This window comes from Pteropus alecto, unplaced genomic scaffold (genome assembly GCF_000325575.1).
Source record: "Pteropus alecto unplaced genomic scaffold, ASM32557v1 scaffold8, whole genome shotgun sequence".
NCBI classification, from domain to species: domain Eukaryota; kingdom Metazoa; phylum Chordata; class Mammalia; order Chiroptera; family Pteropodidae; genus Pteropus; species Pteropus alecto.
In genome coordinates this window covers 1,551,031-1,564,931 of record NW_006494609.1, presented here as the reverse complement: position 1 = coordinate 1,564,931, position 13,901 = coordinate 1,551,031, and the positions used below count along the sequence as shown (strand labels likewise).

The following is a 13,901-nucleotide window of genomic DNA, read 5'->3' as shown; positions in this document are numbered from 1 at the left end:
AGGCACCCTGGCCTCTTTGTGCTGCTCCTGGATACACCAAGCCCTTGAGCTTTGCTCTGGCTGTTTCCTCTGCTGGCAAAGTCCTCTCGCCAGATAGCCTGTTGTCTCTCTACCTCATCTTCTTCAAGTTTTTGCTTCTGTCTCTTCTCTCTGAGGCATCCTGGCCATTGTATGTAATACAGCTGTGCTGTCCCCTGCCCACCGCCAGCACCCCCGAGTCTTTGACTCTGCTTTCCTTTTCTTCCCCGCACCCCCAGCTCTTATCACCATCTAATGTACTTTATTTATTTTATCTTTTCATCCAGTTGAATGTAAACTCCTCAAAAGCAGGAGTCTTTGTCTGTCTTGCGCACTTAAATATCTCAAGCATCCAAACGATGCCTGGCACATAGTAGGTGCAGAATAAATATTTACTGAGTTACCCCAGCTCCTCTTCAACATAGCTTACTTTCATTGACCTTTCATCCTGAAACAAAGCTCTGCTTATGCTACCCCATTACAAAAAAATTTAGCTAAAACACTTTTGTTTCCTACTAAATAAACCTGCAATGATGAGTGTGACCTTCCTGGGCCTCTTCTCTCTGCTCCTAACCTAGATTCCAGGCTTATTTCCCACTAGTCCTTTACTTTCTCTACTCCTCAGCCTTCTTCCCTCTGTGCCTTTGGTCATGCTGGGCCCTTTATCTGAGGTACCTTTCTTCCATCTCCACGTGTACCAATTCTACCCATCTTTTAGGCTCAGCTCCAAAGCCATCTTCCCCATGAAGCCTTTCTTGATTCCCCCCACAGCTGGAAGGATCTCTTCTTATCTCTGACATTTAGGGTATCTAGTACTTTAAAAATTTGAAAATTTTTTTTTGCTATTCATATATCTCCTTGTGGGAGGACCCCCCGTTTTTGGACTTTCAGACCTTTGGAGTCAATATCTGTCACATTTATATTGCTCATTTAATGTAATGTGACTTCATCAGTGAATGGGATGGAACCATTTCCCAGAAGTCTTGATGCTCTAGTGACAGGTAGACTCTTCCCTTTAAAGCTGATGGTGGGTTTGAGTTCTTCTTAGGCAGCATTGGGCCAGTATATGGGTTGTCACTGTGGAATCATCATCACCATCATCCCTGATGTAAACTGAATGTCTGCAATGTACAGAGCTTGGGGCTGAAACCGGGACCATAAGCCAAATGAGTTTACGTGTCTTTATGGGCTTGATTATTAAAATAAAGTACATATGTAGTAAATGGACAGTTTTATTCATTTTTTCATTCATTCGACCAAAGTTTATTGAGTGCTTCCTCTGAGCAGGCATTGTGCTAGGTTCTAGGGAAACAGAGAAACCAGGAGAGACCTGTCCTCTCCACTTATACTTATATTCTGGAGTGACATACAGACAGAAAGCAAGTAAACAAACAGAATAGTCGCATTTCAGGGTCAATGCCGGGAAAAGAACAGAGTATGAAGATTCAGAATAAGAAGAGGAACGGATTCTAGGTAGCATCCTAAGGGAAGACAGGGATTTAACCTCAGTCCTATGGGATGAGAAGGAGCCAGCAAAGTGAAGATCCTAGGGAAGAGCTTTCTGGGCAGAGGAACAGTTTGCTTAGAGTCATCAAGACAGGTCTGAGCTTGCTGTGTTGAAAGAACAGACAGAAGGCCGGTGTGGCTGGAGCACAGCGCCAGGGAGAGACGAGCCTAGGACGGAGTTGGAGGGGTAGGGGTGGGGGGCAGATCACTACAGCCTCCCAGGACATGGAAGAGGCTCTTGATTTCATGGGAAATGAAAAAGGAAACCATATGGAGGCCTTTATTTAGGACAGTGAATTTGAGTTTCATCAGGATCAGGATCTCTTTGGTCCTTGCTTGGAGAGGAGACTGGATGGAGGGCCAAAAGCAGAAAGAGGGAAATCAGGAGATTTTTATAGTTTCCCAGGCCAAAGATAATGGAGTCTTTAAATAAAGAGGAATTCCTTTTTCTTTTTTTTAAAAGCACAACTACAAACCATTGTTATCATCATCATAAAAACTGTTTAAAGTAACAGCGAGAAAAGTTATTTTAAAATGTGTTTATTTTCCAGATAATGTCCTTGGAGAGGGGATGCAAGAGTGTTACCGGGGGGCATCAGCTGCGTGTCTAGCTGAACACCCCTGCCCTTTACTCCCCATACAGGACGCCCCCTCTGCTTCCTGTACTCTGAGTGCGACCTTTGTTAGAGACTTCTGCCTCCTCCCCAGTTAGGTAGAGAGGCTTCTGGTATCAGGGTCATGTCAAAGGAAATGCAAACACGTTGGGGTGGCTGCTGTCAATCTGGGACACATATGAGAGATTCTAGAGACCTAGAGAAGTGGATGGGAAATGGGAGGAATGGAGCCCGAGGGAGAAGTCAGTTTACTCCTGGACGTTGAGGCTATGTGGCACTTCTGGGGACTAACTCAGCCTCCTTCGCCAATCTTTCACTTACCAACCTAGAGTCCATATCACAGGTAATATCTTCATAATAAAAAATGAGAGGAATCAGAATTGTGCTCAGATGCTAGAGGCAATGACCTTTAAATTTGAGGCACGTGGAACTTACCGTGATTAAATGACTTCAAGAGCCAGAAAGTTTGCAAGATGGCTGTACGAACAACAGCAATAGTTGTAATAACAATACCTCATATTTATATTATATCTTTTCATTGAAGGCTGCAGAGCATTTAGCTTGTCCTTGACTTGGTTGGCGTTTACTCATGTTCCCATTTACCGTTCAGGAAGCCTAGATACAGGGAGGATAGGAGGCTTGTGCCAGTGCTTCCTAGCCGTAGGTCAGAGGTCGTGTCCAGCAGACAACGCTTCTCTGTTAGATGGCTAAGTTTTGCCCAGAGACTCATGTTGGCTTCCCAAATAAACCTAGTAGAGACGTCAGAGAAGAATTTACTAGACCTGTTTTGAGTTCTTTGGGAGGATTTGGTAAGTAGCAGTATCCTGATCCCAGTGATTGGAATAGAATTCTCTGACAAGAAGGCAGTGGGAGGAGGTCACTGGTAACTCACTCCTGGGCTTCCTGCTTTGAGGACAGGCCACAGGCATTGTCCAGGAGGCCACTTGAACAATGATGATGGTATCAGATGTCAGTGCAGTGCGTGCTGCTTTTTAAGCCTTTTCATCGCCGTGTGGATTGTCACACCATCACCACAGAATGGGTGGATGCTCTTATCCTGTCTAACATGATAAACACCCACCTTCCTAGCCTCATCTTATGCCAGTCTCTTCCTGAGCCACTGAGCTATGGTCACATTGGCGTCTTTCTGCTTCCTGGACAAGTCATGTTCTTTTCCCTGCCTCAGAGAGTTTGCTTATGCTATTCCCTCTGCCTAGAATACTTTCCTTTCCTTCTTCCTCCCTTTCCCCATTCCAAGGCTAGTCTTTTTTTCTCCTTTACATCCCAAATTTCTTAGGTCACTTCCTTAGGTGAGCCTTAAGTAACCCGACCCTCAGATTACTTAAATTTCCTTCGAACGCATTCTAATAGCAGCTCGAACTTGCCTGTCACTGTTTTTACGGCAGTTGTAATTATATTGGTTATATATGTGGTTTAAATCTGTCCTCCCTTCACTAGACTTTTAAAATCCATTGGAGCTGGGACTGTAGCCATTTTGTGGCTTGTCTAGCATAGCACCTGCTATATAGTCAACACTAGACAAATCTTCGTTGGTTGAATGAGTGAATGAATTCCTATTTTTATAATTGGGGAAGGAGGCATGAAGAGAGGATGACTCACCCAAGGTCACACAGTGAGCCCTTAAAGAAACTCCCAGGGCCCCTGACATGGAGTCCAGTGAGCTCCATGCTCTATCTCCTTATCTTACCCACTCTGAGATATGCAGTCCTGCCCCTCTTTCTCCAAGGGAAATGAAGTACTCACGCCCCTATAGCAAGGGTAAGCCATAATACACCTTGGGATCTTCGGACACGTGGCTGAGAAACAAATGGGAAACTGTGAGCTGACGAACCTGACCTGGCTTTGGTTTTGATTCATTGTATGATCTTAAGTAGTCAGACCTGTTTTCAGCCTCAGTTTATTCACCTGTAAAATGGAAATGGGATTCTCTGCTGCAATAAGATAGAACTGTGGAAGAGAGAGTAAATTCATGATCTTTAAGGTCCATGATAAGTAATGTGCTGTAATGAAAATCAATTTAAAAAAAAATAGCAATGGGTATCTGATTGTGAACGACATATTAATGTCAAATTCTGTTCAGATAAACAGGAAGTTACTTGTTTCCATTAAATGGGTTCCAGCATGGCAGAGAAAAGAGAAATGTATTTTCATATGTTCATACTAACAGAAGGAAAATTACATTAAAGAAAGTAAGTCTTGACAAAACATCCGAGTCCACATAGAAAATTGCTCCCCCCAGAGTATTCTCTTTGTAGAAAACCTTTCCTGGGCAAAGAGAGTGGTAAAAGGTCAGTGTCCTGGGAGGACGTGGCTGGACGGGGCCTAAGGGTTGGAGAGAGCATTGATACTGCCGAGGGCTCAAACTCTGGGCAGCATTTTGAAAGCCCTGTTTCCCAAGCAATGGCAGCATCTTCGCTTTGTTAAAACACAATGACAAAATGCAATACCGCCCAGATTCCCCTCTAATGGTTTTCTCTTTTGCATTCCTCAACCCTTCTCTTCATTTTCTTGTCATTTCAGAGGGTTTTGGAAAATGATGAAAATGTCGAAGAAGGAAATGAAGAAGAGGATTTAGAAGAGGATATTCCCAAGAGAAAGAACAGGACCAGAGGACGGGTAAGTTGGGACGCCAGGACTTTGCGAAACGTTGGCCTCTGCTTTCAAAATGCAACGAGAGAGAGATCATACCCATGGCCTTCCTTGCAGAAAACTCAGAAAGGAAAACTCCAGAAGGGCTGCGATCCTGGGTGATAGCCTGCAAGGGTTTAAAGCTGGCAAGAGAAAGGAGAGTCAGAGGGTGTCCTAAGAGGATAGCGAGGGTCCAGAGAAGGTTGGGGGTGGGATCAGGGTGAGGGTAGAGGACAAGGAAAATCTGACAGTTGTCCCCATTACTTGGTCATAAAAGAAAGTTGAAAGTTCCCTGTCCCTGGGACTGCCCCAGAATGACAGGGTCGAGATACCTGCTTTGGGGTGCTCTTCACTAGTTAAGAGAGTAGGATCCTGCTGGGAAGGCATAAGGACCACAGCTGATGGTTGCCAAGCAGGTATGGCTTGGACTTTGAGGCTTTTGTGATCCCGGAATGTAGAAAAAACAAAACAAAACGACAACAACAGAAAAACAGACACCTGGGGAATGGCAGAGGGGAGATCTGTGGTGGAAAGAATAAGAATATGAGAGTGATGCTGAGGGTAGGGAGCCAAACCAGGGTGGTGGTTTCAGGTTGGTCCTCAGAGTCCTCATGTTTGAGCCCAAAGAGGCTTTTGGTGGTCACCTTCAGGGGTCCGTCTGCACGGATGTCTGATAATAACCAGTTGGGGAGGGACCTCTGGGGGTAGACCGCGGCTTTATATCCAGGGATTAACTCTCAGGCCTGTCTGGCTCCTTCAGGCACTGGCAGGACCCTTACTTTCCCATAGACAAAAGGCTAGACCTGGGTACCCTGGGGGTTTGGATATAGTGAAAATGAAGGCAAGCCTTTCTATTCCTGTGGTTCTCATGCCTTGGTATACATCAGAATCACCGGGAAAGCCTGTCAAATGCAGATTCCCAGGGCCTACTCCTAGAAGTTCTGATTTAGCAGGTCCGGGGTATGCTTGGAAAGCTCTATCATATGCAAGTTCCTAGGTGACTGCTTTAAGTGCTCCAGTGCTGTCTACACTGAGCTGAGATCCTCTAACCTGTTGACAAAAGCTGGGCTTTCTCAGTCTGGGCCAGGCAGCCCTCTGATGCTGCACATTTTTATATCTGCACAGCAGGTGGTGAGTGGCGGGCGAGGGAGCGAAGCTTCATCTGTATTTGCAGCCACTCCCCGGCACTAGCATCGCCGCCTCAGCTCCACCTCAGATCATCAGGCATTAGATTCTCATAGGAGCACTGGTCCCTGGTGCCAAAAAGTTGGGGACTGCTGTCTTAGACAGTTGCCACCCAGCTTCAGCAATGATCAATGTTTTGACAATCTTGTTTTATCTATTCTTTTCTCTCACTTTTCGCTGGTTGTATGTTTTATATTTTTATGTATGGAATATTTGAAAGCAAGTCCTAGATATTTTATCATTTAACCCGAACATACCTCAATGTATATCTCTAAGATATCACTATTATACCCAATAAAAGAACAATTATTCTAATATCTATTATCCAGTTCCTGATCATTTCCCCCTGATTTTTTAAAAAATGCTTTTCACAGTTGTTTTGTTTGAAACATAAACTTCTTGTGTTCTACAGCATACCGCTTCCTTGCTATATGTTACCACACACATGCATAAATGTTTTTTTCTCCGTGCCATTTATTCGTTGAAGAACTTTGGTGGTTGGTCTTACAGAATTTCTCAACATTCTAGATTTGGCGGACTGGTTGTATTGAATGTGTTCCTCTATCCTCTTTATTTCCTGAAAACTGGTGGTTTGATTAGGGATTTGGTGAGATTCAAGATACTCTGTATGTGCGTAAATATTTTTGGTGGGGCAAGAATCTTTCCTAGGTGTAACGTGTGCTTCATCAGGATGTAAATGCAGTTTGGGCATCGTCAGCCTGATCTCTTCTTATAAAGTTGCCCATCGAGTTTTCACCTAATTGCTTTAGCAGCCACTGATGAGCTCCATGAGTTCATTGGAGGTTACAGTATAAGATTATCTAATTCCATCGTTAAAGGAGGCATAGAATGTGGAATTTCTGGGCCTTTCGTGAACTCGAAGAGCTTGGTCACCTCCAGCCTGCTTCCATCCCTTCCCTCAGCCCAAACCAAACTTAGTTGAGTAGATTGTGGAGGGGGAAATAGTCCTCTTCACATCTTCTCCACTCTCAACCTAAACCTAGACTATTGAACTCACAGTCATCAAATACGAATAGGATGTCTTCTCTGTAAGAACATCAGCGGTAGCAGCCATTTGTACTTACTGTGTACTTACTATATACCAAACAATGTGATGAGACTCTTTACATAAGAGCTACCACGTGGAGAGTGATGGCTATGTACTTTATACCGCATTACTGTACTGGCCACATATGGCTACTGAGCACTTGAAATGTTATTGGTTCAAATTGAAATGTGCTGTAAATGTAAAACATACCAGATTTCTAAGACATAGTATGAAAAGAATGCAGAACAACTCATTCATATTTTTTATATTACATATTGAAATGATAATATTTTGAATATATTGGGTTAAGTAAAATGTATTATTAAAACTAATTGCACCTGTTTCTTTTTACTCTTTTTAAAAAATGTGTCTACTGGAAAATTTAAAATGACATGTGTGGTTTGCATTATATTTCTGTCGATCGGCACTGCTTCTTTCATTCCAACACGTATTATCACTTCCAGAGAGGTTAAGTAACTTGCTCTAGGTCATCCAACCTAGTAAGGAAGAAGTCAGGATTTGGACACAGGTCTGTACTTTTTCCACCAGGTCATGTGTGGCCCAGTGCCCAGCATATGGCTAATGACCAGTTTATTGAAAGAATGATTGAATGATGACAAAGAAAAAGAAAAAGTCACATTTCAGCTTTGTGGGAGCCGAAGGAAGACCTGAACACAGTGAAGGGGCTGGATGGACCCTAGAATAGCTCCTGGCCCACCTCATCTGGGCAACGGGCAGTTGAATGGCTCTGCACTGTGCTGTGACATCGTGGACATGTCACCCATGGTGGGAGCCATAGGAGGACCTGGAAGAGTGTGGGTGAGCCTGCCTGTGCTGGAATAAATGTGTGAAGCTGCTTCACCCACAGCCTCAATTCAGCCACTTTTTTAAAAAAAAAAATTTATTTAGTTTCAAGTATACAGTACATTGGTTAGACATCTATAATGTTCATAAAACGATCCCCTCCAATTGTTCCCTTCCTCCCTGGCCCTCCACTTAGCCATCATATTAATGCTAACTGTATTTCCTCTGCCATGCTCCCTGTGCCCAACTATCAACTACTAACTATATTTGTGAGTCTGCTTTTGATTAGTTTGTTCTTTTTATTCCTTAAATTCTGCATATAAGTGAAATCATATAGTGTTTATCTTTCTCTGTCCAACTTAAACACTTTCTAGGTCCATCAAAGCGACATCTTTTTCCATCCCCTTCCTTTTCATATGTAGGGGTTTTGTTTTCTTATCCTTTCAGCCACTCTATCTTTTGGTTGGAGCACTTATTCTTTTCTATTTAAGATACTTATTGATAGGGATGTAGTTGTTACCATTCTTTATTCCTGTTTTTGATACATTTTTTTTTCTTCTTTAAGAAGTCCCTCCAACATTTCCTGTAATTCTGGCTTGATATTGGTGAATTCTTTTAGTTAATTTTTGTCTGGGAAGTTCTTTATCTGTCCTTTGACTCTACATGATAGCTTTGCTGAATAAAGTATTTTTGGTTTTAGATCCTGGGTTTTCATTACTTTGACTATTTTGTTCCAAACCCTACTGTTCTGCAAAGTTTCTTTTGAGAAATAAGCTGCCAGTCTTATGGGTGCTCCCTTGTAGGTAAATAATTGTGTTTGTTTTTTTTTTTTCTGATTTTAAGATTCTCTCTTTGTCTTTAAGCTTTGGCATTTTAATTATGATGTGTCTCGGTGTGGGCCCCTTTGGGTTCATCTTGTTTGGGACTCTCTGTGCTTATAGGTTTATTTCCTTCACCAGGTTAAGAAAGTTTTCCAACATTAGTTCTTCAAATACATTTTCAATTCCTTGTTCTCTCTTCTTCTTCTGGTACCCTTACGATGCAAATGTTTGTACACTTGATGTTCCAAAGGGAATGTTTCTAATAGGAGAAAAGAGACTTTGAAATATGTCTAAAATTTGCTTTATACCGATGGTATCATCTTAATAGCTTGAAATCCAGGACAAATCTCACAATCTCTCTGAACCCCAGTTTCTTTTTCATCAGTAAAATGAAGATATGAATATTTATCCCTGTGAGTTGTAGGAATAACTAGGATAACACATGTAAAGCACCTGGCACTCACAGCAGATGCTTAATACATTTTAATTTCATCTAGGGTATATTCTTTATCTGTTAAGAAAATCTATCATTTTATTCCTAAATTTCTAATGTTTCTATTATAAATATGTATTCAAATAGATAGTTCTTAAAAGCATTTACTCTGCAATTAAAGTCCAACTTGAAAACTATCTCACAGAAAAAAAAAGTCATCTTCAGTTTCATGTCTCCTGGGATTTATGACTTACCTGCAGCCCCTAAAAATACACTTGTTTCATAATACCTATGCAATTAATAATTTCCAAGCCTCTACCCCCCCAGGGCCACCTGTTAAGATTCAGCAAGCAATCCACAGATGCTGTGCTTATAGTTGCCTCAAAAGGCCACACTAGAAACCGAGGACAGCTGCCTCCACCAGTGTCTCAGAAATGAGCACCTGACTTGCTGAGGATATACCTGGAAGTGGCTTGGGTGGGGCTGCGAGTTGGCGGAGGCGGGATTTCAGGGAATCCTCTGGGCGGAGCGACTTTTGTTATCTAGTTTGATGACGTCAGGGTTATGGCGGTGCTGTGTCTGGTGCACTGGTATTGGGGAGGGCTCAACAGAGAACAATGGATACCGATGGCACTTCCGTACCGAGTAAGTCTCGCCTCAGCCCTCACTCTGACAATGTCTCCCTGTAAGTCCTTGGTGGCCCCTGCGCACGTAGCTGAATCGACACTGGTGCTCAGAGCGAGCAGGTCCGTCACCACGAAAATCCGCTGGCGGACGCGGCCCCTTTAAGCTTTTTGCCACTGCCGCTGCCACGGTCTCCGTCTTCTTCAGCTGCTCTGGACCGGCAGCCCCGCATCCTCACCCTGTCCTACTTTCTGCCGTTGCAGGGTGCTTTCTTGGATTTCTCTGTAGTTGTTTGGCTTGTTCGTCTAGATCCCAGGCGATTTTTTTCTTGCTGCTGCTCTTTGTTTCTGTCACAACTTTGATTTGGTTGCCAGAAGAATGAACAGAGCATCTATCATCTACGCCATTTTTTTCTCCCTCTCAAGCCACCTTTTAAAGTGGGGTATTCAAGCTGCTGCTGGCTCCTGGAGAACAATCACACCCATTTCTGTTCTCAGGACTGACAGGCAGTCTGAGGCCGTGCACTATACTGTAGCATCAGTATCTCCTGGGTGATTGTTAGAAATGCAGGACCCAACTCCACCCTGGATGGACTGAATTAGTGTCTGCACTTTAATAAGACCCCCAGGTGCTTTGTGTGCTTATTGAGGAAGCCAGGGCTAAGGTAGTGACTATAAAAACAGCCTCTGCCTTGTTTGAACCATGAGTTCCAACCCCAGCTCCACTACTTACAAGACTTGGGTGAATTATGTAACCTCTGTGATTTGACCAAATTATATAAGTACACTGGGCATCAGTTTCTTCATCATTAAAATGGGAGCAATAATACACAGACAATTCTGAGTGCTTAATAAAGGCTAGATATTCTTAGGAAGGTGCAAGCAGAGGAAACAACTCTCGGAGTTCTGACAATGGAGATTCCTTGAGAGGTGAGGGAATTTCATACTCAACAGTTAATGATTGTGTCTGGTAACTTTAGTCTAAGAAATCCACACTCTTTAAAATTCATGAAATTCCTCTGAGTCATCCATGTGAGTATTATCAATCAGTTTATCAATCAGTCAGTAAGTATTTATTGATGTACCGTGGTATAGTCCAGTGCTTCTCAAACTTTCATGTGCATGTGAAGCACCTGGCTAGCTTGTTAAGGTGCAGATTCGGATGCAGTAGGTCTGCAGGGTGGCGACTGAGATCTTGCCCGGGTAACAAGCTCACGGGTGATGCCAGTGCTGCTGGCCTGAGGATCACACTTCAAACAGCAACGAGGTAGAGAGGCGGATCTCAATTTTTTTTTTTTGGTCTCAGGAATTCTTTACTTAAAAATTACAGAGAGTTCCCCAAAAGCTATTGTTATGGTAGGTTATAACTAATGATACTTACCATATTAGAAATGAAAATAAAAAATACTAAACCTAAGAATATGCAAACACAGAGCGATGACACGATCATGTCATGTAATCTCTGGAAAACTGCACTGTGTACTTGTGCAATAATGAGAGTGAAAGTTTCAAATAACATTTAGTACTACTGCGAAAATAGTTTTCACCTTGCAGACCCCTTGAAAGGGTCTCAGGAACCCTCAAGGATCCCTGGACCACTATTTGAGAACAAACAGTATAGAGGAACTAGCTCTCTGAGTCTGTCCCAGTCGAGGGTTTTTTAATTGCCAGAAACTCAACAACTTAAGCAAAAATGGGAAGTATTTCAAATACTGCTGGGCTGTTGCTCCAACTTTGAGCATTCTTTGAAGAGTCAAACCTCAGGAAGGGCAAGCAAGTGGCAAGGATTTAGGATTGGGAAAGGCAGCGTCTAGCCTCTACTTCTTGTTCCATCATTCTCTCGCAAGACTGCCTTTCCTGTTTCTCTGTGCATGTGGCCCCATAGCTCCTGAACTGCCAGACGGACCTACAGATTAAGTGACCTGTACGAATAGGGTCACTGTTTCCCAGGTCCTTTGGATCTAGAACGTGATTGGCCCAGTTTAGGCCAGGTATCTACTGCTGAGCCAGCCAATCAACTATGGCCAGGGGGCAGGGCCATGTGGTACAGTCCCGGCTGTCATGGCCCACCAGTGTGTGATGGGGATGGGGTGCAGAGGGGTAGAGGCGGGCGGGCAGTTCTTAGAGAGGGAGGGCTGGTTTCTTTCAGATAGTTAGCTTCAGTGTTTTCTATACCAGAGTCTGGAAACCTTGGTCCTACTCCTTCTACTGACTCTGTGACTGTGGACGAGTCATGAACCCTCTCAGGACCTGTTTCATCAAGTGCCAAATGGGAATAATATTACTTGCTCTCACTCATAGGGTACTGTAGGAATTAACTGAACTAATACATGTGAAAGCTTTAGACGCTATGTGCCCAGCATAGTGCTAAGTGTTGAAGATTCATAATAAGGTATGAGATTCATCTTCACTCTCAAGAATATTGGAATTAAATTGAGGAGAAAATAGCCATGATACAATTAGAAAGCAGCAGGCTTCTGACTGTGCACTAACCAAATGCAGTAAGTACTCAGAGGAGAGAGATCAACTTGGGCAAGGAGGGGAAATAATTTATTGAGCACTTCCTGTGGACATAGTGCTATCCCCTGTGGTTTCACACACCCTTAGCTCTAACTCACTCAACAACTGTACAATAAAGGTATTGCTATGCTTATTTTACAATTAGGAAAGCAAAAACTTAGAGAAGTAACTTACCCAAAGACACATAGCTGGCGCTTAAACCTGTGTCTTTCTGACTTTAAAGCTGATGCTGTTTTTACTCCTCAGTGTGGCAAGAGGAAGAGTCTTGGGGCAGTGAGAGGTTAGAGGGTAAATGCATGCATCATATGGGGGGGGATGGGCAGAGGCGCTGGCCCACGGTGGGGATCAATAAAAACAAAGGCGTGGACATGACATGAGCTTGAGGTGAACCTAGGGGGATTGGCACTAGGTCACCATTGTACATGCCAGTGGGTTCTATTTAGGTGGTAATGGATGAATGATCCTGAATTCTTGTTCTCTATTCCTTTTGCCTGCTTGGTCTGGGAGTCACATAGGATGGATTGGGTAGGGCAATGCAGAGGTAGAACCCCAGCTGGTGGGTTCTTTGAGCAGTTCAGGGGTCAATTGATAAGCTCCTGGATTAAAATGTGGAATCTAAGGGAAATGCAAAGACTAAGATGGCCTTTGAAGGAAGAAAAACTAGCACTTGGATATAGAGGATGAAAGAGAAGAACCAAAGATGATTGACTCACGGAACCACTGGCTGATTGATGGATTCATTTATTCAGCAAATGTTTATTAAGTGCTTCTTGAGTGGCTGGCCCTCTGCCAGGTTCCAAGGATAGTGGTGACCCAAATAGACATGTGCTCTACCCTTACATGGGGGTGACAAAAAGTTAAGTACACCAACACATGTATGGTCTAATGTCAGACAGTGCTAAGTGCCGGGATGAAATGTACAGCAGGGTAGAGGAAAGAGAACAATGAGATATCAGTTGGTCAGGGAGGGCGTCTCTGAGGTGACATTTGAGCGAGACAAGTAGGATTTCGAGTTCCCAAGCTTGAGATATTCCAGGAGACTATAAGAATCCCTAGCATGTCTCCCCAATGCCCTATAGCCTCTATCCTTTTGCAGTTGAGTTAACTGCGGTACAGGGAGAGTGTGGGAGCCCTCAGTCACCCCACTGGTTAGGCCTGCAGAGTGAAATGAAACCCTGGCTCTCAGCAGGCCCCCCCCTTCCCCCGCTGGAGCTCAGCTGGAGCTCTGTGCTTCCAGTTCTGCTTCCAGTTCTGCCTGTCTCCTCCTTGTCCCTGGCGGTATTTTTAGTCTCTCAGAGCCCCTTCCCCGAGTCCGCTGTTGTCTCCGGCATTCTGCCTGACTTGCTTTCACCTGCTCTGAGGCGACTCTGACAGGGCTGCGGGTTGCACACATCAAGCTGTCCCTGGCTTCATGGAGGGGGTATGGGGAGGGCAAGGGCAGCTGAGGGTGACCACCCTCGGCGTCATGGGCAGGCAGGGAGGCCTGTCAATGCCTCAGGGTGACTGCCAGCCCTTCCACAGCTCCCTCTTTGGGTCAACTCTGAGTAATGAGGGCAAGGGGGGGAGGGGGCAGCTGGCTGTCGTGCGCTCTGTGTGTGTGTGTGTGTGTGTGTGTGTGTGTGCAAGCGTGCGTGTACGCGCATGTACGGGGAGGAGAGGCCAGGAGGCAAAGAGAGGGAA

General features: G+C 44.1%; 1 protein-coding gene across 1 annotated transcript in view; it reads left to right on the top strand.

The window, feature by feature from the left end:
• The window catches only part of DPF3 (double PHD fingers 3), a 189,119-nt gene that overhangs the window by 133,672 nt on the left and 41,546 nt on the right, over positions 1–13,901 (top strand). Inside the window, exon 5 of the mRNA XM_025042073.1 lies at positions 4,680–4,775. Coding sequence (XP_024897841.1) covers positions 4,680–4,775 — 96 coding nt within the window. The remainder of the gene's footprint in view (positions 1–4,679; positions 4,776–13,901) is intronic.